The sequence below is a fragment of the Heptranchias perlo genome, chromosome 28, assembly GCF_035084215.1.
Source record: "Heptranchias perlo isolate sHepPer1 chromosome 28, sHepPer1.hap1, whole genome shotgun sequence".
In the NCBI taxonomy this organism is placed as follows: Eukaryota; Metazoa; Chordata; class Chondrichthyes; order Hexanchiformes; family Hexanchidae; genus Heptranchias; species Heptranchias perlo.
Window position 1 is genome coordinate 21,473,987 of NC_090352.1, and position 26,983 is coordinate 21,500,969.

The 26,983-nt window shown below is 42.5% G+C and overlaps 1 protein-coding gene across 1 annotated transcript in view; it reads right to left on the reverse strand.

Annotated features, from left to right (window-relative positions):
• Nucleotides 1-26,983, reverse strand: part of crcp (calcitonin gene-related peptide-receptor component protein) — a 68,508-nt gene that overhangs the window by 23,420 nt on the left and 18,105 nt on the right. The window contains exon 4 of the mRNA XM_068008206.1: nucleotides 20,113-20,207. Coding sequence (XP_067864307.1) covers nucleotides 20,113-20,207 — 95 coding nt within the window. The remainder of the gene's footprint in view (nucleotides 1-20,112; nucleotides 20,208-26,983) is intronic.

Here is a 26,983-nt window from a genome sequence, read left to right on the forward strand (position 1 = left end):
CTGAAACATGCAAAGATTTTTTTAAAAATCACTGCATGTTTATTTTCTTCTGTTGCTGTAGGTCCACCTGCACCATACACCATTCCACTATCAACAGTACAGATGACGCCAGCTCTACAACTTCTGTCAGTTTCTCTGAACCATGATGAGAAGGTCCTCAATTCAAGTATGCATCAGCTTGGATTTTCCCTCTCCCCTAAACGAAATCCATGGTCTCTACTTGACCTGTCCCATGAAGTATAAAATGAGAATGAGAAATCACTGCATGTGGATTAATAAGGCAGAACTGCACTCTATCATTCCATAGTATAAGCACAAGGATAGACTCTCACCAAAATCAGCACTATGGTTATTTTAATCATTGGGGATGAACTTCAGTGCTCATTTTTGTAAATGATTGTAGGATAAAATAAACTTACACCAAAGAATAAGGCATAATTTAGAGATGATAACAGTTTGCTTATTTAAAAAGTAAGACTTTAGCAAAACTTTATTTATCCCTCTGCCACGTTCCAGGAATTTTGCCAATGCCGTCACAAGGACACCTTGGTGTAAAACTTGTTTCAAATGCTACTGAGCTACACTTAGCTCTAAAGGGGTTAAATTCAAAGGACAGTGGGGCTGGCAAGTGTGAATTAAGATTCAGACTGGCATCTGAACCAGCGTACTGGACAAAAGATAGTTTGACATTCCAGTGATTGTTCACACTTATTGCTGCTGTGTCAATTCTAATCATTTGAACTCAGCAGAGGTTATTGCCAAGTTAGGCTGGTGGATTCTATTTGAAGACCCTTTGGCTCGCCCGAAACCTGCTGGTCTTTTAACTGAAGGAGCTGCCCACGACCGAGCGATGTCGACTGGTACATTCCAAGGTCCAGGAGTATGTGCTGCGGGACGCACTGAAGCAAGGTGCGGCCTACGCAAAGGCCACCGTGTAAGGCCATCCCACCTTGTATTGTACAGCATGTATTAGAGGATATGTACTGTGTTTTGAATTATAATGATGGGATTGGAGTGTGTACAATCTGTATTATAATGTTTTGAACTGTAATTGTGACATCTACAATGAACTGTGTGTATCCCTAAATTTTAAGAAATAAAGTATACTTTGAAATTTAAAAAAAATTCTATTCGAAGGTGGATGGGGGGGGCATCAGGCTTTTAAAACGAAGTCCCTCAGCAAAGGGCTAAAAGGATGGAATACAGGAGAGGGAAGTTAGAAAAGTAGCTTTAAGGTGGCCCACTGAAGTGGAATAGTATAATATGTTCATTATCTTTACGTTATTACATGAAGATCAGTTGTGTTCATGGAAATAAATGAATTCAATTTCATCTGTTGCTCTGTATGTTCACCGTACAGTGAAATAAAGCAGCTTAGCAATTCATCTCAAGCTTTACCTCACCTAGTGGTTGCTTGGTCCATTGTTGAAGATATTGAAAAAAATACACGTGTAAAAGACATGATAATCCAGTCTAGATCAAAAGGGGATGCTACTGTTACATCCTTGGGTTATGCTATGCTATAATACAAGTAAATGTAGGACATTGTTAGTGAATTCTCATAAAAGTAATAAGTTCAGACTGCTCAAGGGGACAACTGACACCACTATATCCAAGATGGTATCTATGGCAGAACCATATTCGTAACACCCCCTATTACTTTTAATAAAAGCTTTATAGATTCTAGAGTATGGAATTAACACATTTTGTCAGGAATGCAAAAACCATGTCACCTGAGCTTTAAGGAATGAAAAGTATGCCAGACAAACCAATTTCTTATGGATTTACTTTTTATAATCTGCCTCCCCTGGACATGGAGTATTCAGTTTCTCAGAACAGAATTTTTATTATTTATTCTCAGGATGTGGACATCGCTGACCAGGCCAGCATTTATTGCCCACCCTGAGTTGCCATGAGAAGCTGGGGGTGGGCCTTCGTTTGTAGTGTTTTAATACTACCAACTAACTTGCGAGGCCACTTCAGAGGGCAGTTAAGAGTCAACCACATTGCTGTGAGACTGGAGTCACTTATAGGTCAGACTGGGTAAGATTTCCCTCCGTAAAGGACATCAGTGAACCAGTTGTTTTTTCTCGACAATTCGGCAGCTTCATGGTCATTTTTACTGATACCAGCTTTCTAAAACTGAATTCAAATTCTTAGACTGCTATTAGGAAACATTTTCCACAGTCTGTGAAAGTGGGCCAACAGCCAAAACTCAATCTCACACAATGTAAGACCAGACCCAACCAGACCAGGCATTTGGACAAAGAAATTCAATTTTTACAATAAAACTGTTACTCTTAAATTCCTAGTCCAGGGTGTCAGCCTTGGCTCAGTCGTAGGCCTTTGAGTCAGAAGGTTATGGTTTCAAGTCCAGATCCAGAGACTTGAACATGTAATTTCGGCTGACACTTCCATACAGAACTGAGAGAATGCTGCACCGTCAGAGGTGTTGTCTATCGGATGAGATATTAAACCGTGAAAGACAAAAACGATCTCATGGCACTATTTGAAGAAGAGCAGCTCCCCGGTGTCCTTGCCAATATTTATCGCTCAACCAACATCACGAAGACAGATTATCTGGTCATGTATCTCATTGCTACTTGTGGGACCATGTGATGTACAAATTGGATGCTGTGTTTCCTTACATTATAACAGTGACTTCACTTCAAAAGTACTTAATTGGCTATAAAGTGCTTTGGGGCGTCCTGAGGTCGTGAAAGGTGCTATATAAATGCAAGTTCCTTCCATAAGGAATCCAACAGGAACTTAAAGATGAATTTAAAGTGACTATACTATTACTTTGGGACTGGAAAAAAAATTAACCACTTATAACATAAAGTACTGTCCCTCCAGAGATGTTCACAAATAATTTAAAATAGGAACATTATTATTCAACCACAATGCCTTCAATCTATTTTAAATCTGTACATATGTTAATGTGGCAAGGGAGGGAAAACACTGAAATGGCAGCTGGAGGCTAAAGACTGAATGACATGCAAACTATGAATTATAACCAGCTGTGGCATTTTTAATTTTCAGCAATGGTGCAGTATAGTGCGAGCTATGAGATTGATACTTCTGGAATGAATGTACAACTGGTTTTGTTTATGCAAGACATAGCTGGTGGCTAAATAAATTTTCCAAAATATGTATTTTATGAAATTGTGAATTTAAGTGAATGTCTTTTGAATTTAAATATTCATGAATATAAAATAGTCACTGGTAAATCCAATAGGGCATTCAGGAGAAACTTCTTTACCCAGAGAGTGGTTAGAATGTGGAACTTGCAAACACAGGCAGTAGTTGAGGCGACTAGCATAGATACATTTAAGGGGAAACTAGATAAACACAAGGGAGAAAGGAATAGAAGGATATGCTGATAGGGTTAGATGAAGTAGGGAGGGAGGAGGCTCATGTGGAGCATGAACACCGGCATGGACCTGTTAGGCCGAATGGCCTGTTACTGTGCTGTATATTCTATGTAATTCTATAGATGCGTGTACACTAAATCTTTTCCTTCTTTTTCCATGGAGAGATTTGAAAACAAGGATGAGAATTTTAAAATCGAGGTGTTCCCAAACTGGTAGCCAATGTAGTTCAGCGAGCACAGAGATGATGGGTTGACGGGACTTGGTGTGAGTTAGGATACAGGCAGCAGAATTTTGGATGAGCTCAAATTTATGGAGGGTGGAAGGTGGAAGATAGAAGGCTGGCCAGGAGAGCATTGGAATAGTCAAGTTTAGAGGTATCAAAGGCATAGATGAGGGTTACAGCAGCAGATGAGCTGAGGTGGGGCGGAGCAGGTGATGTTACAGAGGTGGAAGTAGGCAGTCTTGGTGATGGAGCAGATATTTGGTTGGAAGCTCATTGCAGGGTCAAATAGGATGCCACGGTGTTCAGCCTCAGACAGTGGCCAGGGACAGAGATGGAGTCGTTGACAAAGGAATGGAGTTTGCAACGGGGACCAAAGACAATGGCTTCGGTCTTCCCAATATTTAGTTGAAGGAAATTTTTGCTTATCCAGTACTGGATGTCGGACAAACAGTGTGACAAATCAGAGACAGTGGAGGGCTTGAGAGAGGTGCTGGTGAGGTAGAGTGGGTGTCTTCAGCGTACACATGGAACCTGACGTCGTGTTTTCGGATGGTGTCACCTAGGGGCAGCATGCAGATGAGAAATAGGAAGGAGCCAAGGATAGATCCTTGGGGGACTCCAGAGGTAGTGGTGCAGGAGCGGGAAGAGAAGCCATTGCAGGTGATTCTCTGGTTACGATTCATAAAATTTCTCCCTTCCCCCTCTTCTGTAGCTTTAACTCCTTGCTGAGGTGCAGTTACACAGGTGCCAACCACCCTCCATACTTCATGAGTGAGCTTGGATATTAAGTACCTGCAGGCTATTTTACCACAGTTTGCATTAGAGCAGAGTATGATCCTGTCCTCACCTGACATCCACACACATGTATTTCCAGCAGAATAGCAATTAGTAGTGGGAATCCTAACCAATTTTCTCCTCCATAAAGTAGGGGCACTGAAGTCAACTGTTAATGTCTCTACCACCGCCCTGACTGAGATCAGCTAACTCAGCACAGATTGGGAATCAAACTGGGGATCTTCATTTCATTAAGGCTTAACTAGACAAGTGCACTTATGTTAATATCTACAGGACGTCGAGAGCAAATCAAAAGGCCTCCAATAATATTGCTTTTTAAAATTTCCTAAAGTGATCTTTAACCTCATTCTAACCTGACCGCCTCCTTCCCCCCATACAATGATTGTTAAAGAGCTGTGATCTTGGAGTCAATTCCCAGAAACAGGAATATTATTATTAGTATTCCATTAGGATCCTTATTAGGATTGGGGATAAAGGAAAGTCAAGGTCCTTTCAGGTTGGGTCACACTGAAAAAAACCCACATTTTCCAAATGCTTGAAAAATCTTTTTAAGAAATGCTGTCCCTTACCACACCCAGATTTCTTTTCCTGTTGCCTCCCCCTCCCGCTGCGACAGAGCCCCAAGTCTCAACATCCTACCCCAAGGCTGGCTTAGGACCCAATCAGTGGGGGAGGGGGGCATGAAAGGCAAGTTCACAACCGTTGAGACCTGTACCCTAACACCATAACTCCCTAGCACCATAACGGCCCATTCTCAGTGATCTCACATCCCAATCCCCCCTCCTCCCCTGATTCCTCCAGACCTTTACACTTACCAATTCTCCTACACCCCATTATCCTCACTCCCAAAATATAAAGCTTCCCCCACTTCCCAACTGCTACACACCTTCTCCCACTTACCTGCGATCTGAAACATCTTCCCTACATCTCTCCTTTTGTATTCTGTTCATTAAAAAAGGGTGAAGAAACAAAGTGAACATAACTAAACTAACTTTTAATAGTAATCAAAGTCACTGATTTACAGTTCCCATGAAAATATGCACATCATAGAATTTCAACCCAAAAATTTTGCTCCGACAATACTGTAAGAAATTTTGACTTATTCAATCACTAAGTCAGTGGCACTAATAATATATTGTTGGTTACATAGTATAAAACAACATATCCTCTAATTCACTGTGAACAATACCAAGGGAGATCCAGTGTATGAATATATAATACGTACCAATGGTTAAACTTAATTGTGAAATGCTAAAAATCCTATTGCTCAAAACCTTACAGTAACTATACCACATTTACCAAAAATATACAGGAAGAGTGCTTTGTCTGAATTACATACAAGTATCTTTGAGGAAGGAGAGACCAAAACCAAGGTCAGGGTCATGCACATAAGCATAGGCCGGTCGCCAAAATATTCAGAAATAAATAGTACAGTGAGTAAAGTAATAAAAAACAGCAAATAATTAAATGCAGGCAAAAAATATTGAAACCGAAGGCCAGGAAAGCTGTGAAACTCATGTTTCACATGCTGCCACAGGCCTTGGCAACAATGCGCAATCGTAAGCAGTAACTTGAATGAATTATTAAATATTTTACGTGCCAATTAGGATTGTGTATTCAGCTGGATCAGAAATAAAAATATCAGCTGGAGCCACTTTGAAAAAATGAATTCAACATAATTGGGTGAAATTGCAGCCTTTAAATAGAGGTTGCATTTCTTTGAGTGTCTGGGAGCTATTTCTCAACGATTCAGTATGGTTGCATTGCTTATTTCAGGTAATTAACAAACCACAACATTTAAGTGTCAATTTTGCAATTCTGGCAAAACTGGGATCGCGTACCCCCAAAGGATGGGCTGTGCTGAATTTTGTGATTTTAGGCTCTGCCTCTTTATTTTAACTAGGCTCTCAACACATGAAAAACATGTGCAAGGAGTCAGGCCTCCAAACTGGTTGACTGCCAGTTGCAAAACTCAGCCTGACTAGCTGCATTTAAGGAGCATGCACATCCTTAAAGAGCAAATATATTTCTTCACTGGCAAGCAACATTCAAACTGGTATCAAAAGCAAAATACTGCAGATGCTGGAAATCTGAAATTCAAACTGGTAATCAATGGCTGGAAGGTGCAACGTGGGCAGAACGACTCCTTTCAGTGGAAAAAGCCCTGAATATTTTGCTGCAGCAAGTACAGCAAAGGAGTTTGGATCTATTTGAGGCATAGAACCTGTAAAGGCTACAACTGGAGCTACTTGGAAGGAGGGCAATGCTATCTCCCAAGACCACAGACCGAGGAACAAATCCATAAGAATTATCCAGTGCCTGCATAAGTGCCAGGTAAGGGAACTCTCCTTTACAAACCTGCTGCCTTTTTCTCAACAGACAGTGTCGCACAAGAAATTATTGCTCCTCTAGTTGTTGGGGATTCAGTACCAAAACCACATTGGTCCCTTTCTACAATACTCTTGCATGCGAGGCAGGTCACCTTTGTAGTGGCAAACCCCAAGCAATTCACGCAACACAGGAAAATTAAGATTCGCGACATTTCCCAGGGAGACAGTGGGACACTTAGTTTAGAGGCCGACTGACACCACTCAGTAAGTATCCTCCTGTTTCTTGCATCGTCGTTGATTTGGTGATCATATGGATCATTCATACTGGAGATACCTTATGGGACTGTTCTCATGCAGACCACCAGTCCTCCGACTGTGGTGCCCAGTATCAATACTGCAGAAAGGATTAAAGATGGCATCCTCTAAGGGTAGCCAATATCCTCCCATTCCAGCCAGGCCCTGCCAAGTATTGGCAGCCACTATGCTGCCGGCTGTGAATCCAGCTGTTGCAGGGACCTTGCATTTAGAGAATCAAGGTCACAACCATCCCAGGAGGCTGTCAGCAGTCCACCTTTTCTTCCCACCACAGTTGGTCCTCTAGGGGAGCACTTTCAGTGTCAGAATAAGAAACATTGGGGGAAAAAATTGGATGGGGCCGTTTTTGGGCGCAGGTAGCGTGATGTGCTATTATCCCTCGCCCAATGGCCCCTGCGCAGGCAGGACGCAAATTTCGGCCCACCCGAGGACTTACCTGCAATCAGGGTTCCATTCCAGCCCTTGCACGTGGAATCAATGCAATTCGCACTTTCCACCACCAGAGGAAGCTCAATCTCTTAAAGGGAGGATGTTTCTTAGAAATCTCTTAAAGGTAGCTGGTACCTGTTATTTACTGAAAACAACAGTCTAGAGTCTGAATGGAGATCAGACATCGCACACGTAAAACACAGATGCAGGTCCCATCGCTATGTTTACACACTGATGAGTTATGTTAAAACATTGAATAAAGGTTGCGCACCAGACCTCACCAATCCGCCGATCTGATTTGGTACCAGGCCTGCGAGAATGCATGCACCAAGGTTCTCTGCTGATGCACTGGAGACCTTGGTGCAAGAGGTGGACAGAAGGAGGGGCAGCCTTTATCTGCAGGGGCGGTGGGGGGGCAAGAGGCCCTCCAGACATATATCCAAAAGGCAGTGGGAGGCAGCGGGGGACGAAGTCAATGCCAGGAGCACAGCTTCATTAACATGGATGCAGTGCAGGAAGAAGTTCAATGCTTTGACATGAGTGGTCAAGGTGAATGAGGTCAACTGTCAAGTGGCGTCTTCTACCAACTGCACCACACACTACACCCCCCCATCCCCCACTTTCCAACAAACTCTTTCCATCAGTACTCAACTCTTCCAACCAGATGCTTCCTCTCACCTTTACACATTACCACTGTTTCAAGCTGTCCACCCACAACTCACAGGCCACACACATTGGCAGCTATTCAACCATGACAGACACATCACCCAGACACACATCCTGCTTTCTTGCAGGAGAAAGTGGCGCATATCAAGTGGCAGTAAGTGGCAGTGGCATTTGGACCGTCGAGCCTGTTCCACATTCAATGAGATCATGGTGGACTTGTGACCTAACTCCATATACCCACCTTAGCCCCATATCCCTTAATGCTCTTGGTTCACAGAGATCTATCAATGTCAGATTTAACTTTCACAAGTGAGCTAGCATCAACTGCCATCTGTAGACGAGCGTTCCAAACATCTCACACCCTTTGCGTGTCGGAGCATTTCCGAACTTCACTCCTGCACATCTTGGCTCTAAATGTTAGACTATGCCCTGCGTCCTAGTATTCAAGTGTAGGTGACCTCCAAAAACAGTTACAAATGTCTCGGCAACCAGGAGCAATAATTCAGCCACTAACCTGTAAATCCTGCATGGTCCCTTTAAATAGCACCGGTGGAGGGTCCTCTAGGCAGTCTAAGACTGTGTGTTGAGTTGAGCGTTAAGTCCTAAAATGGTGTCTATCACTTTAAATCAGTGTTGCACACTGAAGCCATTTTCTCCCTACTTTACATGATTCCAGCGTTTGTTATCTGCGCCTGCGCTAACTCCTATACCAAGATGGCGTTTGGCGCACGTCATGCTGGAAATGTGCGCGCGCATCCAAGACGCCATCTTGGATGTCAGAGAGGCCATGTAGCGCTGAAACAACGGGCGCTACACGGCCCAATTTAGCACCCATTGCATTTTACTCAGTCAGTAAAGGAAAGCATCAGGATTGGTAAGGTTAGTAGATTTAGCTATAAAATAACAGCATTTCACCTCTTGTTTAGTGTATTATTGCTGTTTGGATTGGCGGGGGGGATAATGCTATAACTGCAGGTAAAAGTGAGATCCCTGCCAGATCAGCATGAGAGCAGACAATGTGCAGTTTGTGCAGCACCTACTGATAGAAATAAGGAAAGAAGAAAGAACTTGAACTTATATAGCGCCTTTCACAGCTGCAATATGTTCCAAAGCGCTTCATGGCCACTGAAGTACTTTTGAAGCGTAGTCACTGTTGTAATGATAGATGGATGAAAGATGATTGGTGTGCCTTACTGGAAGCAGTTACCAATGCCAGTATTATGGGCCGATCTCCTAATCCTCATATTGGTCAGCCAGCTGCCCCACAGTCCTCCTTACGCAGGCAATGCAGCTGTACGGGAGCTGACCAAGCAGGACCCATCTTCCCATCCTTCCTATGTGCAAAGTAGATGGTTGCAGATTTGGAAGCTTTACAAATGGATGCTGTATATCAAATTCTTAATTATGTACCCAGGGCATGAGCAGGGAGAAAAGTGATATACTTGAGTAATGCAAATCCCTAGAAATGATGGGTGAAAAAAATTTTACGATGCAGGCAACAAACCATTACACCCAGCTTTAAGTTACCCCACTCAGCAGGCCTCTCCAGTTTAGTTACTGCTACGCACAACATTGCAAAATTTGGAAGTTATTTAGGACCTCATCCGCATATGATTATGAAACCCAAGCATGTCTGAAGCGTAGTCCTCAAAAAATGCTCCAAAACACCAAATTGGGGACAATGTACATTAACATAATTAAGGCCTAGTGTCAGATTCTGCAATGCTCGCTTGCAGACTGTGAGACCCTGCCAACAGCAAAAGGCCTCACAACATTGGAGCTAATGTGAGACATGTTGTATGCAAGATCTTTAATTAGATAGATAATGTGATTCAAAGCAACGGCTGCAACATTGTTCTGGGTTTACATTTCTGCTTTAATTTAATTTGGAATGAACAGTATATAAGTGCTCTACAAACACACATTAATCTCCAGACAATGAATTGGAGTTCCAGGTAGAATCAAGACATTTGTGATGTTTCTTAGAAGAAACTCACACAATTATAACAATATCTCACAATCGTACCATAACAACCTAATTAGGACAAGAGATTAATATGAAAATGGGCATTTGTTCCTGGAGCAAGAACTAGAAAACTTCTAAAGCTTGTCCAAACCACTGCAGACAAAATTAACATTTTTGATTATGCATTGTGAACAATCCAGTTAGATTCTTTTTTTGTTCTACCTTTTCTTTCCTTTCATTCTTTTCATTTGGATTCTTTACAGCTGTAGCAAGTCATTCTATTTTCTTTTCTCACTCCAGTAATTCAACTTTAATAATAACTTATTCAACTGCTTTTCGCTGTGCATGCACAAACTGAGGAGACACGTAATTAAGTAGAAACAGAACTGTGAAGCAGTCAGGTCCGAGCAGGAACCAAAGGAAAGGGTGGGAAAGACCGGAAAAGTAGATGTCTAAAAATGTCATTCTGAAAACAATTCCAAAATTAAACAACACTAAGGGTTTGATATAAAGTATATAAAAACAAATGTTACCAAACACCAGATATTCAGGATTTTATATCTACTAGTAGATCTCCTGTGGCATTGCTCATATTGAGCCAGAGGATATGCTGTTTTATATGCACAATGTATCAAAGTTACCGATTTACAGTCACTGACTAAGTCAAGTTGTGTTTTTATTACATGGTATTCTGAGATAATTGGGGACTGAGTTCTATGATTCTGTCCAGTTTACTATGAAAACTGTAAATCAGTGTCCTTGAGTGTTATTATGTGTTACTTGACGTATATATTTAATTTTTAACTCACCTATTTTAAAGCCCAAAATACACAGTTAGATTATCTTCACCGTAAATACCTGGCTTTTACCTGTAATGGGAAGGCGAGGGCTTGTGGATTTAGCAGCACTTGAGGGAGGTAACTGAGGTTTTGCAATAAAAAGAGGGGTGGAATTGGAGTTTGAAAGCATTGCTGAGAGTCCTGGGGCTCGATATTACCAGGGCTGCAGGTTCGCGGCGGGGGGTCTATTGGGCATGTGGGTAACGCGCCCGGTGAAATCAGTTTGCCCCGCGCGCAATCGCAGGCTGATTGGATCCACTTACCTGGTCTTCCGGGTTCCCCGCTGCTGAGCTGTGCGTCGGGCAGACTGCGCATGCGCAGTGAGGTCTGTCAGCTGGAGGAGCTCTATTTAAAGGGGCAGTCCTCCACTGACTGATGCTGCAAGAAATAGGAAAAATTACAGCATGGAGCAGCCCAGGGGGAAGGCTGCTCCCAGGTTTAATGATGCCTCACTCCAGGTATCATTGGATGGGGTGAGGAGGAGGGGGAGGACAGAGATCACCCCCCACCCCGGCGGGCAGGAGGAAGCCGCCTGCCTCTGCCACCAAGAAGGCCTGGCTCAAGGTGGCAGAGGAGGTCACCTGCACCACCAACATATCGCGCACCTGCATACAATGCAGGGGGCGCTGCAATGACCTAAGTAGGTCAGCCAAAGTGAATGCACTTACTCATTCCCCTACACTCTGTCTGCCACATCACCGCCCCCACCCCACATCTCCTTCAGCACTGCCAACACTACTCTGTCACATCACCCCTCACACCCACTCAAAACTCATCCTCATCTTACCTGCACTTACTCACCTCGCCAGTACTCATACAATCTCATAGCTCTATCTCATACTCACCCTCTCATGCATCTCTTTCACGGTCAGCCTCACTCAACCTGCCACTACCTGTGCTGCAGCCACAGGGCATGCATCACATATGTGCAGTCGGCAGCGTAAGGCAAACGTGTCGTGAGCATGAAGGGGATGCACAAGGGTTTTTGAGGGTTTGTCATGGTTTTTACTTATGTTTAATTTCTGACCAACTCACATCACATATTATATTGGCACCACTACTGCTACGTCTTTGCGAATCCTGTCTGGTTTGTGCAATAATGCCCTTTCCTGAGGATCACAATGAAGACCCACACCTGATGCCACCCATTGTGTCACTGCAGAGTGGGTGTAGGTGTATTTGCAGGGCTCTTCTGTGCAGACAACTGAGAGACGTCGGCGATATCCCCGGTGGCACTCTGGAAGGATGCGGAGGAGAAGTTGTTGAGGGCAGTGGTGACTTTGACAGCGACAGGTAAGAAGATGGTGCTTGGGCCAGCCGGGAGCAGCTCGGCATGAAGGAGGCTGCAGATGTCCACGACCACATGTCGAGTGACTCTATGCCTCCGTGTGCACTGCTGCTCAGAGAGGTCCAGGAAGCTGAGCCTCGGTCTGTGGACCCTGTGGTGAGGGTAGTGCCCTCTGCGACGCATCTCTCTCTGCCTTTGCCCTCTCTCCTGCTGTGCAGGTGGATGTGTCACAGCACTGTGTTGTGGAGCTCCACGTGTCAGAGGTGGACGGCGTGGCCGGTGAGGCTGTTCGCCCTCCGAGGAGGTCATGACTGCAGCTGCGGCGGCCCCCATCCGGAAGATGTACATCTGAGGGGATCCGCAAGGTAGGTACATGTCTCTGGACCCCGGGGTAAGTGTGCAAGTTGGTGAATTTGATTGTTAGGAGGAGGGTGGTGGAGGCCAAACTTTGTCCCAAGTGACAGAGTGGCCTCCTGAAATGAGTGAGAGTCTCCCCACCACCCCCCCCCCCGAAACTGTCAAATGGACCTTTGCAGCTGCCACACGTCCATTTCAACTGGGAGTGTTTCCCCCAGTATGGGAAACAGTCCCAGTTGTTTGTAAAATCCCACCCCTCCTGACATATTCCCTTAATCAGGTCTGTTAATGACCTGAAATAGCAAGATAAATACTGTTAAGTGGCACCCCGCTGGCTTTAATTGCCTGCAGGAGTCCCACATGCGGGGGCTGCGCGCACACGTCGGCTCGTCTGTGGGGAACCCGGAAGTGGGCGGGTTGGAGCCAGGCTCCCGATCCGCTCCGGGATTCCCCGATTTTCGGAGCCCCCCCGCCAGGGACGCACCCGATAGCGGGTGTTAATATCGGGCCCCTGGTGTTTGAAAGAGTTACAGCGGCTCCCACGGAAGCTCAGAGGGGTGGTCTCGGAGTTTGAAAGCGTAGTAGCTCCCATGGAAGCTCAGAGGGGTGGTCTCGGAGTTTGAAAGCATTACAGTGGCTCCCATGGAAGCTCAGAGGTGCGGATGTGGGGTGTGAAAGCACTGATTAGGGTCAATGCCATCTTCCAAGTTCATAGGCTGAAGGGCTGCCATGGGATTTGACTGTATGGAGGTGAATAGCCTGTGGTCTGATAGCACTGAGGAGGGGTCCTGGGGTTTGGGACCTCTACAGAGGGGAAACCTGAGGTTTGACAGAACTGGTAGGGGAGGGACCAAGGTCCTGCTTACCCACTCCACCTTCGTACACAGATACCACAGCTGCAAAATCTATTGATGTTTTTTAATTGTGAAATTAACAAAAAAAAAACACAGGTACTTTCTCTCTCTCTGGAACATGAGATGAACACATGGCTGCTTTAATAAACATACTTTGCTCAAATAAACCAACATTACCAACATTCATAAGGTAATCTTGTTTCCATGTTGTAATACATTTTTTTAGCCTTGAAGCCATAAATTGGTTTCCTGTGTTTGATCTGAGGAGAGTGGGAGGCAATTACGAAGAGCAAATTCTGGCAAGTTCTGAAATACCAGGTTCGCTGAATTTCTACAATTTCCTTTGAATACGCACCTCAAAGTTATTAGTTTTACATTATCAGGTTTTTATACAAAAATAGCAGTTATTTGCACTTTCCACCATACATCCAATGCACAGGCAGTACATATGCCACACTGTGAATGCTGATTGAGTCAGAAGAAAAGCAGTGCAAACTGTATTAAGAGACAAAAGAGGGAATGGGTTTGCCATGAATGGCACGGACAGCAGCCGATGCAGAGGAACCAAGGCATTGGCAGAAAAACCCCACCCTCAAGCTCCAGCCAAGTACTCCATATTCCAGGAGTAGGCCTTCTAGGAAAATTGTGTGGGGATTTACAGAAGTACACAGGTAACTCCCTGAGCAAGGATCATCATTTTATTGAGCATCATTTATTTTCTTACCTTTTGGAGGTTAGAAATGTTCATTTTATGCGTATGGTTTCATCTCGAGGAGTAGTTTAAGATGGCAGATGAAAACAAGTTGGTTTTGAGTGCTTTAATTTGTTCAGGTTCTTTATCTTATTGATAGATTTTTGCCAGTGCTCCCAGTTGATTAGTTTTAGCATTTTGAGTTTTGATTTATTGCTATTTTATGACGAAAGTTGAGCCAATGTAAAACTGTGATACCAAACTGTGATCAAATGAAAAATATGATGCCAAAGTGTGACAGCTGAAGTGTGACATGACTTCTTTACCAAGATATCTTTGCTAAGCCTCTGCACCAAATGACTGCTTATCCTCGGAGGTTTCAACCTACACAAGCTCCCCAGCTGCTTCTCTTCCTCACTCAACCTCACCCTTCACACAAACGCTCCCATCCACACCCATCGCCTCCTCCTCGACCTTGCTATTTCTCGTGGTCTTACCACGTCCGAGGACTAGATCACTGACAAAGCTTCTTTCCACCTAAATCGCCCTGCCTTCCCCAGCACAGGAGAAATCAAAAGACTGCCTACTACTCCGGTGACATGCTGATCTTCCACCACATTGCATTGTTTTCAATGTGGAACTTAAGTGCTGTTGTTGCAGCATATTATAAAACTGATTGATTATGCTGTGGTCTGATAGAATGCATACCCAACCTTAATTTCTAACCTCAGCTACAGCTACCACAGCTAGAACTTAGCAAAGATAAAATTCTTCTTGATTTGATGGAGGGAAAAAGATTGAAGGAAAGAAATGCAAAATGGAGGCTAATAAAAGTAATCAAAAGTGGCAAACAATGTTATCTGGGAGAACCTTCTTTCTTTACTTCAATTATTTATCACCAAGCTAGATAAGTATCCATTAAACCCCTTAAAATAGTGCTTGAAGAATACTAGCCAGACTGCTTGGAAGTATTGACATTTATATCATGTTGAATCTTATTAAATTATCCAGTAGCAATCATATCTGTAAAATACAACTTTGGCTGGCTGAACAGCCTTACTAACAGAATTAATAAAATTAGTTATCAGCATTCATCTGAAAGATTGGCATCAAGCCATTAGAATGTCTCAAAGACACTTTTACTTTGCTGCATCGGTTTCATCAAAGCAAGACTACATCACTCTCCCACTACCACTGTCCAATTTAGCTTTGCACCTAATGCCATTCTCCATTAAATATTGAGGAGAACCTGAGCTGACAAATCCAGAGGCAGTTTCCGAAAAGTGGGTCTCTGCTGCTGCTGCTGGAACAAGATTAGTTGGGCTGTTTACATTAGAGCAGACAACAGCGGACTGGAGTGTTTGCCAACAGCTGCATTTTCAGGTTTAATGAAGAGTGCAAGCAGGACCTCAATCCTTTGGTTATCTAGTATGACCACTAAACTTTATCTTAGCAACACACGATATAAACATGTAAAAACAAGTGGATGCAAGATATTATTCTGCCAATATTCCATTTTTTCTTTTTGCAGGGTACTTGCCAATATGCATAATCCTCCGACAAGAACAAGACTGGCTGAGCTGCAAATTTTTCTACAACTAACATCAGTACTGCTCTTTAAACAGTGGGGTGGAAATGCAATTGAAGTAGAGCAATTTGAACATATTTTAAACTCTCCATCACTTACTGCCTTTAATTTGGAATCCATCACTTCCATATGGTGCCAAATCTGATGGTTCTGCAGAGAAGCAACCGTTCATAAAGTATGTACAACAAAATTAATGATTTTGAACCGCCTCTTTTGTCAATCATATGCTACAGCAAATTCCCAGCCTTTCTTCTTCCCCTTTCCCCCTTCCCCCACAAACTACATAAATTCTCAACTTCCCCCTCCATACAAAGTAATTAAACTGGACTTCAAATACAGTAGTCTGATTACAACATTTCCCAGCAACACAAAGACTGTTCTCACAACACCCTGGTCTGTATTCAGAACCAAGCCCTGCCCCTACAAATTCAAATTTCCCAATCAGAGCTTAAAGTAGCATACACTAACCTCCACCCGCCCCAAATCATTTCCTGTATATCTTTTCTATACCTCTCCTATACATTTATACACATGCTTTATGGATGACCCTAAAGGATGAGCCTTGCCCATAACTAAAATAAATAAGTTCCAGAACAGGCAACTCTGGAAACCAAATTCATGACTTCCTGGTTCTCAACCCAATTGTTTAACTGTGATGTGGAGATGGTGATGGACTGGGGTGGACAAATGTAAGGAATCTTACAACACCAGGTTATAGTCCAACAATTTTATTTTAAAATCACAAGCTTTCGGAGATTATCCCCTTCGTCAGGTGAATGAGTGGAAGGTTCTCAAATCGCATATCTTATATTAGGCTGGGACAGCATCACACCAATCAAAAGGTGTCATTGTTGTTCAAACAGGCCAGTCACGGAGAACAGCACGTCCCAGTACACTGGATATACATTGTGTCAATTACACAGACAGAAAGAAAGAGACCCAAATGGCAGAGAGGGAGAGAGAATATTAAAACACATAACTTTTTTTTTCCTTTTTGCTGGTGGGGTTACGTGTAGCGTGACATGAACCCACTTGAAATTACTACTGAAAACATAATTAAATCAAAATTCTTCAACAACTGTAACACTGCTGCTACAGAATTACTGGCATCATCAACCCTTCAACTGGCACACTATTATACAACAGGTCTTTTTTTGCTACTCAAACTTATAATTTTAACCAACTTATGAAAGGAAATGGAGAGGAGAAGCACACTAATTTGAATTTTTGAAAGAAAAAAGGAACGAAAATGAGGAAGAAAAAATAGACCTCGCAGTTGTATACCAAGGTCACCTTTCCATGACCTCAAGATGTCCCAAAGTGCTTTGCAGCCAATTAAGTACTTTTGTTGTCATTGTTGCCACATAGGCAAACGCAGCAGCCAATGTGCACATAGCAAGGTACCTCAAACAGCAATGAGATGAATGACCAGATAATCTTTTTTTTAAAGTGATGTTGATTGAGAAATTATCTGTTGGCCAGGGCACAAGGAGAACTCCCCTGCTATACTTCAAATAGTGCCATGGGATCTTTTACATCCACCTGAGGGGGTCAGACAGATCCTTGGTTTAAAGTCTTGTCTAAAAGACTCCCTCAGTACTGCATTGACGTGTCAGCCTACATTGTGTGCTCAATTCTCCATTTTGGGGCTTGAACCCATGATCGTCTGACTCAGGGTCAAGAGTGCTACCACTGAGGGAAGGCTGACATCTTTGAACATAATGCTGAACAAAGCTTCCCCCCACCCCCCCAAAGTTTGTAGAAATTACAAGAGGAGTTAAAATGTAATGAGGTAAAGGGTACTCCGATAAGCAAGTTCATAATGGAAAAACCACTAACAAAATTTAAAACATAAAAGCATTATTGAAATTATTGAGTTGACAAATAAATGTTTATGAACCTGTATGCATTTCCAGTACACCCAATTTCACAAGCAATCAAGAGTTTGGTGCAGATGAAACAAAGCTCCTCAGACAAATAAAATTCATCAAGGTCAAAAATTAATTTGATTCTCAAATTCTGTATAAGGCAGAAAAACGTACCCGTTTCCAACTTAACAAATCTTAAAAACTTCTACTGAGCCATTACTTAATCTTCTCCTCGGAGGCGAGGAAAGTCCTAGGTTATACAATTGCTCTTCATAGCTCAGTCCTCTAGGTTCTAGTATTAATCTGTGCCCTCTGCTGATCCTCTTTAATAACACAATATTAATTTTGAAATAGGGGGATGAAAACTGGGCACAGTACTCCATGTATGGTCTCAGCCCAGAGCCAGTACAATTTCAAATCACCTTTTCAATTTATATGTTTTACTGTTCATTTATTTTGCTTTCTTTACCACCTGAGGACACTGGACTGATATTTCTATTTTATTTGTAATATTTAATAACCACAACTCCTTTTAAATGCTACAAGTCTGTTACTTTTCTTGAAGACCCAGCTTTGGTACTTGCAGTGCCAAAGTTTCCCCCAAGTACCTTTTGTCAAGTCTCATTACTTTACATTTATCTGTATTAAACCAGATATACTTTTCGACCCAGAATCCTAAGTTGTTCTGAATCTGCGCACACTGGTTCTTAAAATTTGCCACTGGTTCCCATTTTATGGTCATCTGCAAAATTAGGCACCTTTGAACTGACTCCAATTTCCAAGTCATTTATAAAAATTAAAAACAGCAGTGATCCAATTCTGGTCCTTGTGGCACACTACTCTCAACAAAGTCCTAGCCAGATGTCTTTGCATTCACTACTACTTGTTCCTTTTTTTCAACTAAGTGTTCTTTTATACAGTTCAATATATTTCTATATTTTCTATTGGCTCTGAACCTTTTATGCGGGACAGTGCAAGCACCTTGAAAATCCATTTAACATCCACTATCTCACCCTTATCCACAAAGTCAGTAACTTCATCAATAAAATGTATTAGATCTGTCAAACTCAACCTCCAGCAGTCAAGCTATCTCCAATTCATTTATGTCCCTAAAGAGGGTCGCTTATACTGACCCTCAATAGTGTTTGAAGCAATTGTACAACAATCAAAGCAAAACTCACAGTTCTATAATTAGATGACTCATTGCTAAGCCTTCTTTTGAAGATGAGCATCACACTTCCTATTTTTCAGTCCACTGGGTTCTTACCCGAGTTCCGTGACCTAGAAAATAGCCTTAATTGGACTCCCAGTAACCTTTAAAATAGGGTGAACATTGTCAGGGCAAGGATCCTTAGTTACTCTCTAAAATAAAAACAGAAAATACTGGAAGTACACAGATCAGTCAGCATCTATAGAGAGAAAAGTTATCTTACTTGAATTTGGTTTATTACTCCCTCTTCATTAGTTAAAAGCAAAACCAGGACTGTTTTACCCCTTGTGGGTTCCCTCAACCTTCAGCTAGATTTCAGGAGCTCTTCTGATATTCATTAGCTTCTTATTTACCATTACTTCCAACTCATTTTATTTCTTACCCTCTGGCTTTTGTATGAGTACATCTTAGTTTATTCATTCTTCTCCTTGCTGTATTCACGATTTTTTCTTAATAATTGGGCAACACTACTATATAAACATAAGAAAATGACAGACAGGAAAAGACCATATGCCAATTGCCTTGTCGTAAGGAAAGGTATTGCATTAACTTGCTCAATTCAGGTTTGATTAAATGCTTTAACCTTAAAAGTATGAAATTAAACAGGATCTGCTGCACTATAAAATGTGTAAATATTTGTAGAACTGAATAGAAAATTATTTGGCCATTTGAAATTCTATAAGATGACTGACTAGCTAACATGGTACAGTAATAAAATTTCAAAGAATATATAGGGGTAAACAAGATATCATCAAGACAGTATAAAATCTATAGACAATGTATACAATTTTTTGAAAACTATCTCTAAAAGGAAATAAATCCATATTTAGTTTTCTCTGCTAATATATTTTCTGTGCAATCAAAAAAATCTTTGGTCTGTGTAGATTTCTATGACTGTTATATACATAAACCAGGGTTAAAAGACCAAACAAAATGTTTTTTGATGTCAGCTAATATTAGGGCCAAGTGGGATATTAAGGGGAATGTCATGGGAGGGGAAGATAATATTTTCAATGTAAATTATTCCCTTCAGGAAGACTTGAGGGAGCAAGACATTATTGTGCATCAGATTGGCACCATTTTAAGAAACTCCAGCAGTGACTGAGTACTTCTCCATAATTCACACTGAAATCACACCCCTGCTCTAATAATAAACTTGTCATTTAAAAGTACTCCAAATGATTTACTGTAAAAGGAATCAGTAAATCCCAAGAAAATGTTTATACAAGATTCTGCTCCATTATTTGTTTACTTTGTTTTAATGTACTTAGGCAATCCAATGGACAAGAACATTGTGTGAAGTGGATAGATGCACTTACTTGGTGAGTTTTTGTGGCACCATGGCCGTAAGAAACTCAATTACGATTTCTGGAGTCTGATGTTTGCATGGCGTTTTGGACAAATACTTCAGAGTCTGTGGGTAAAATGCAGTACACAAGTTAAGCAATCTGATGTCCTCTATAGTGTAGAAGTCTCCGCTGCAAATTATAATCTATTTCCATCACTTCTGCTTTGTTGCACACTGTTCAATCTCAGTTATTGCTTTCATGAAAACATTGGCATGTTAAATAGAAATACTGAACAAGTGCTACAAATTATTTTTGTACTCATCATTTACTATTTACTGATGCATTATAAATTTACTGTGCAATGGCAGTCAAGTAATTTGCAATAAATTATGAAAGTATCTCCCTCAGGACCATGATTTGTACTGGAGCAAACATGAAATAGTACTGAGTTATTAATCTGAAATAACCTACTCCATTCTACAATGTTGGAGCACTAAATTCACAACCTGGGTTTTAACGTCAATCTGAAATGATATTAGAATTTGAATTTTTCATGCAGAGTAAATTTTCTACTTCCTACAATGAAAAGAAAGACATCAGCTACAAATGCCAAAATTAAAATTTATGTTCCGCAGGATGCCTGGTCAATTACTGGAAGTAATTCAATCTCAGCAGTCAGCTGACAAACAAACCTAATTCTTGCGGTTTACAATGTCATCCTTATTTACTGCTTGTAATTCACTCCCAGCTATCTACTATCCGCTGTATATCATGTTAATTTAACACACATGGATACAAACCGGGGTTGTGATGAGGGTCGGAAGGAAGCACTGGGAAAATTAATATGTTTTTTTTGAGCACGTCTTGACAATGTCAAGCACTCGGTCAGGCACTGTTTAGATGTCCTTCTACATTAACCAAATCTCAGAAAAGCATTCTCTCTGCACCAATAGCATTCTCATTTCCAACAATAGACGCTGTTACATTCTGAATATTATGATTTCTCAATGATAAATACAGTTGAATAATCGAGACTGTTCTGCAATCAACTTACATCAAACGGCATCCAAATTGAGCAGGGGTTTAAAAAGCTCACAAAAAGAAAATTAGATTTATATGTAAATATAATCAGGTACTACATATTGAACCCTGTAGAAATGACCCATTAATTCAAAGCAGTTAACTTTTTGATATTAAAGTTCAGAAATAGAGGAGTTCTTTAGATAAATTGCAGCTAGTTTCCTTTAGACTAAATTTTTAAGATATAATTGATCAAACAGGTAAAAATCTCAATGTATATTCAGTTGGAGGGAGCAACAATAGGGTACATTTATATAGTACCTTTCATGCAACAAAACATTCCTAGGCACTTTACAAGGGGATCAGAAAATTAAACAAGAAGTTGGAGAAAAGTTAGCAAAGGTGTCCAAAAGCACGACTGAAGAGGGAGCCTTTGAGGAAACTGCTGATGGTTGGGAGAAAGGTAATGAGTTAGAGAGATTTAGTAAATGAAATCCAGAGTGCACGGTCGTGGTGACTGAAAGCTCTGTCACCATTGAGAGAGCAGGAGGTAGGAGGAAATGGAATGCACTGTAGACCAGCAAGAAAAACAGAGGGAGCATGACGGAATGTTGAACTAGAGACAATGGCAGAGACAGGTTGGAAGGGATTTCAGAATGAGGACAAGGATTTTGAAGTAGACAAACTGTGGGACAAAGAAATAATGGAGATCAGCAAGGATAGAAGCAATAGCTGAGCAGGACTTAGCACGAGATACGAGTGCCAGAGTTCTGGATGAGCTGAAAGTTTATGTAGAGTGCAGCTAGGGAGGCTGGTGAAGATTGCCTTAGAGAAATTGAGCCTTGAGTTGACAGGTGTGGATGAAGGTTTTGACTTTAGTGGGTGGGAAGGTATTCTTGAGCCAGGCAGCACAAGGACCAGTATAGCTTCCCCCTTATCACCTGCCAGGGAGTGCTTCGTTGCTGCTTTAACAGAAATCTCTATATGAGTAAGCCCAGCGGGAACACATTTCCTCAGTCAAATACCTCCACTAAAATTAGCATTACTTTTATGCAGTTATGAACTTTGTCTTATAGTCATCAATTTTTTTTCTATCAGTGTTCTCCTTTTCCCCCTGTCCTGAAGGTGCTGTCGCCTTGCTGAGTTATAGCTCCACTGGCATATTTCAGTGCATCGCCCAAATTACCAATATTCATGTGCGTGCCACGCAGGGAGTGTCAGCAGAATATTCAATTGTGGGGAGCATCACAGTCAATCCCGTCCTCTGCTAACGTCCTTATACATAGACTCTTCAGTAGTGATCATTGGATATTTTCCTCTCTTTAATCCAAAGGCACTAAAACCAACTGTAGCACTCTCTGCTATTTCCCTGGCTGACTCAGGACTGGATAAACTTGTTGAACCATTGGAACTCATTGTGAATTTTCAATCTTTTGGTTTGCTCAAAAGTGCTTCCCCCTCCTTGACTGCTCCACAGCCACTCATTGTGTGTGGATCCCTGGTCCAGGGACTTTTGCCAAGGAATCTTTATGGGGAAAGGCCGTGTAAGGCCATTTCACCTTGTATTGTACAGAAGGTATTAGAAGATATGTACTGTGTTTTAAATGGTTATAACGGAATCGTATTGTGTATGATCTGTATTGTATTGTTTTTGAATTGTAATTGTGACATCTACATTGAACTGTGTGTATCCTTAAATTTTATGAAATAAAGTATATTTTGAAATAAAAAACAATCCATACACAGCAATCAGAAGTAAAAATAATCCCATATCAAAAATATAATAGGGGCGTAGCAACATTACAGGCTCAACCGATTAAATCAAAGACTTGAAATGTCAAATGCAAGGAATCTTACAACACCAGGTTATAGACTATAACCAGGTGTTGTAAGATTCCTTAATTGTCCACCCCAGTCCATCACCGGCATCTCCACATCTTGAAATGTCAAATCACAGTATTTTAACATTCTGGGGCATTGTAGAGATTGCTCAAATAAAACAACTGAAGGGAAATGTTGAATGACAGTAAAAGGGTGTATTTTTTTTAAATTCGTTCACGGGATGTGGGCGTCGCTGGCAAGGCCGGCATTTATTGCCCATCCCTAATTGCCCTCGAGAAGGTGGTGGTGAGCCGCCTTCTTGAACCGCTGCAGTCCGTGTGGTGATGGTTCTCCCACAGTGCTGTTAGGAAGGGAGTTCCAGGATTTTGACCCAGCGACAATGAAGGAACGGCGATATATTTCCAAGTCAGGATGGTGTGTGACTTGGAGGGGAACGTGCAGGTGGTGTTGTTCCCATGCGCCTGCTGCCCTTGTCCTTCTAGGTGGTAGAGGTCGCGGGTTTGGGAGGTGCTGTCGAAGAAGCCTTGGCGAGTTGCTGCAGTGCATCCTGTGGATGGTGCACACTGCAGCCACAGTGCGCCGGTGGTGAAGGGAGTGAATGTTTAGGGTGGTGGATGGGGTGCCAATCAAGCGGGCTGCTTTATCTTGGATGGTGTCGAGCTTCTTGAGTGTTGTTGGAGCTGCACTCATCCAGGCAAGTGGAGAGTATTCCATCACACTCCTGACTTGTGCCTTGTAGATGGTGGAAAGACTTTGGGGAGTCAGGAGGTGAGTCACTCGCCGCAGAATACCCAGCCTCTGACCTGCTCTCGTAGCCACAGTATTTATATGGCTGGTCCAGTTAAGGGATATTTGACTATGTTGTACTCAACTATGTTGAGCAAGAGACATTCTTTGTAAATTCAACAGTAACCTGTTTTTGACCTAACCTGTGGAAACTTAATAGAGACAGAAAGGCAAAGCATCAAAGAATGTGATGTGTTAAGGACAATGAATGTAGCAAAGGCGTGAGACCAGAACACACAGTGTGATGGGCCTGCAGATCATCAAAAAGCAGATGGCTGATTAAAACCACCTTGGACACAGAATATTCTGCTTTGTTCTGTAAAGAAGTGCTGAACCAGCAGGATAAGACTGATAAGGAAAAATGTGTTGAATCAAGGAACAGACTTAAGCGACGTTAAGTGTAGAAAAAAATGACTGAGATCATAAGATCCCCGAATCACCACTGGCTGATGCTGTGTCACCAATTACAAGAGAACACATACCCGGAGACAGGATGGGATTGGCAGATTCAAACAACACAGGAAACCAAGAAACAAGCAGTGACGGTGGATATAAGGAGACCCTTGGGCCAACCTAAGTTGTTAGCCGACGATGGAGTCAAAGAAACCGTCTACAAGGAAGAAGAGCGCAGACGTGCATGGGGGGACCTCCAGAAAGCGAAGGAGCTGATCACGTTTTGATTCTGGTTGCAGTACAGTCCAAACAAAGGTTGTATGTATTTGGCTACTGAATTTTATAGTGAATTTAGTTACTAAGTTTTGTTAAACTCTGTGGTAAAAATTGGGATTGTGTAGTGAGTATTCATTTTTGTTTTAATAAAGTGAACAAAAAGGAAACTACTCTGTGTCTGTGGCTAAGTTTATCACTCCACTCAGTAGCTTGTTTAAGCCAAGCCTCACAGTTTTAATGAGAACATCCTACAGCAATTGAAACCGGGATTGGCATTATGGCCATGGCTGGAACACTCAAAAAGGAAATATCACTTTTGAATAGCCCTTGCTCCAAAATTTAGCTGCATAAATATTTGTGTGCACCAAAATGCAGCAGTGAGATTTTACAGTTAGAGATATATTGCACTCTACGTTGAACAAAAAGAAAATTAAAGGATGAGAAACTGCAACAGAAATAAAAATTGAAAAACAAAATTCCTCATCAAAAGAATCAGTTAGTAATCCTGCCACACTAGATTCTGATAGCTATCTGAAAATCTAAATTATACCGAAGAGCAGGGTAATCAGCATTTGTATGGAGATGCTGCCCAATCATGCTGTTTAACTGTTGCTCAGTATAATTTAGATTTTCAGATGCCTCCGGAATCTAATCCAGTTCTACATGGTCATGCCCCTTAAATAGACTGGCTGATCTTTAATATCTGCTCATGTTACTTCACTACATAATGAAGTAAAGCATCCTACTCTGTGGAAACCATCTCCACTACTGCTGAGAGAATACAGGAGGGAGCATTAACTGTAAGATTTCCCAGGCAACAAGATGGTCGATCTTGCACAATACTGCTGTCTTTCGTGTACTGCTGTTGAGAAACTGTCAGGGATTATCTAATAACGTAATTTTTTGTTTCTTATTCAACAGAATCCTATCTGCATCCTGTCACCAACACCTGAAAAAGAAGAGTATGAATTCTGACTGAAGAATAGCTAAAGGATGATTGGAGCCCCAAAAGGTGCCCAAGGCAACCAGATGTTTGGGACCCCGATACTGAGTTTGTGAAAATGGTTGTTAGTTTAATTGAAAATTGAGAAAACCTTTCCAAACGTTCAAAAATGTAGCTTTCATGAATCAGTCTGATTTCAGGAAATCAGTTTCTATAGAGTGATGGGATATTTTGAACTTCTTTTTGCACACTGCTTCTAAATCACAACAGTCGCTTTTTAGATAGAAATTACAACACTGAAACAGGCCATTTGGCTCAACCAGTCTGTGTTGGTTTTCTCCTCCTCCCGTGCACCCACTAAGCTCCCATATCTTTTTAAACCTCATTCCTTCAACCACTAATCTATTTGTAAACGTTGACATGGTCTCTGCTTGAATCACTAACTCCAGTAGTGCATTTCAATCTCATGATCTTCCACGTCAAAAAAGCTTCTCCTGTTCCATCTTACATAAGAACATAAGAAAAGGAGCAGGAATAGGCCATTCGGCCCCTCGAGTCTGCTCCGCCATTCAATTATGATCATGGCTGATCTTCGACCTCAATTCCACTTTCCCACCTGATCCCCATATCGCTTGATTCCCTTAGTGTCCAAACATCTATCGATCTCAGTTTTGAATATACTCAACAACTCAGCCTCCACAGCACTTTGGGGTAGAGAATTCCAAAGATTCACAACCCTCTGTGTGAAAAAATTCCTCCTCATCTCAGTCTTAAATGGCTGACTCCTTATCCTGAGACTATGGGCTCGATTTTAGGGTCGGGTTTCCTGCGGGTTTCCAGTGGGGGGGCCCCGAAAATCCCGATATGAGGTCACGTGACCGGATCGCGCCGCGATCCCGACCACTTCCGGGTTCCCCGATGACGTGCGGGGCTGCGTGCGTGGCCCCCGCTGGTGGGAATCCCGCAGGCAATTAAAGCCAGCGGGGTTCCACTTGAGAGTACTTACCTTGCTTGTTGAGGTCAGTTAATGAGCTGAATCAGCTGTCAAAAGAGGAAGTGTGGGATTTTACCTGCATCGCAGAGTGTTTCACACACTGGGGGAAACAGTCTCTCTCCAACCAGGCGTGTTGCAGCCAGCAGCCTGTGGCAGCTGCCAAGGTGCACTCCACGGGGGAGAGCCCTCACCCACGCAGGAGGCCACCGCGTCACATAGGGCAACCCCTGCCCCCCACCACCCCCCGCCAAGCCAGAGGACAGACCGACACGAAACCGCAGCCCCAGTCCGAGGAACCACCCACCTACCCTGCACAACCCCTCAGACCAACACCTGCCAGATGGGTGGTGCGTGGACACCCTCGGAGGACGAACAGCATGACCAGCCCCAGCAGCCTCGCAGTCCACGCCGTCCGCCGCAGAGACGTGGAGCCCCCCAACACGGTGTTGTTGCACGCCCACCTGCACAGCAGGAGGGAGGGCTACCGCAGAGAGAGACGCATCGCAGAGGGCACTACCCTCACCACATGGTCCACAGACCGAGGCGAAGCTCCCCGGACCTCTCCGAGCAGCAGTGCACACGGAGGCGCAGATTCGCTCGACATGTAGTCGTGGAGATCTGCAGGCTCTTTCATGCCGAGCTGCTCC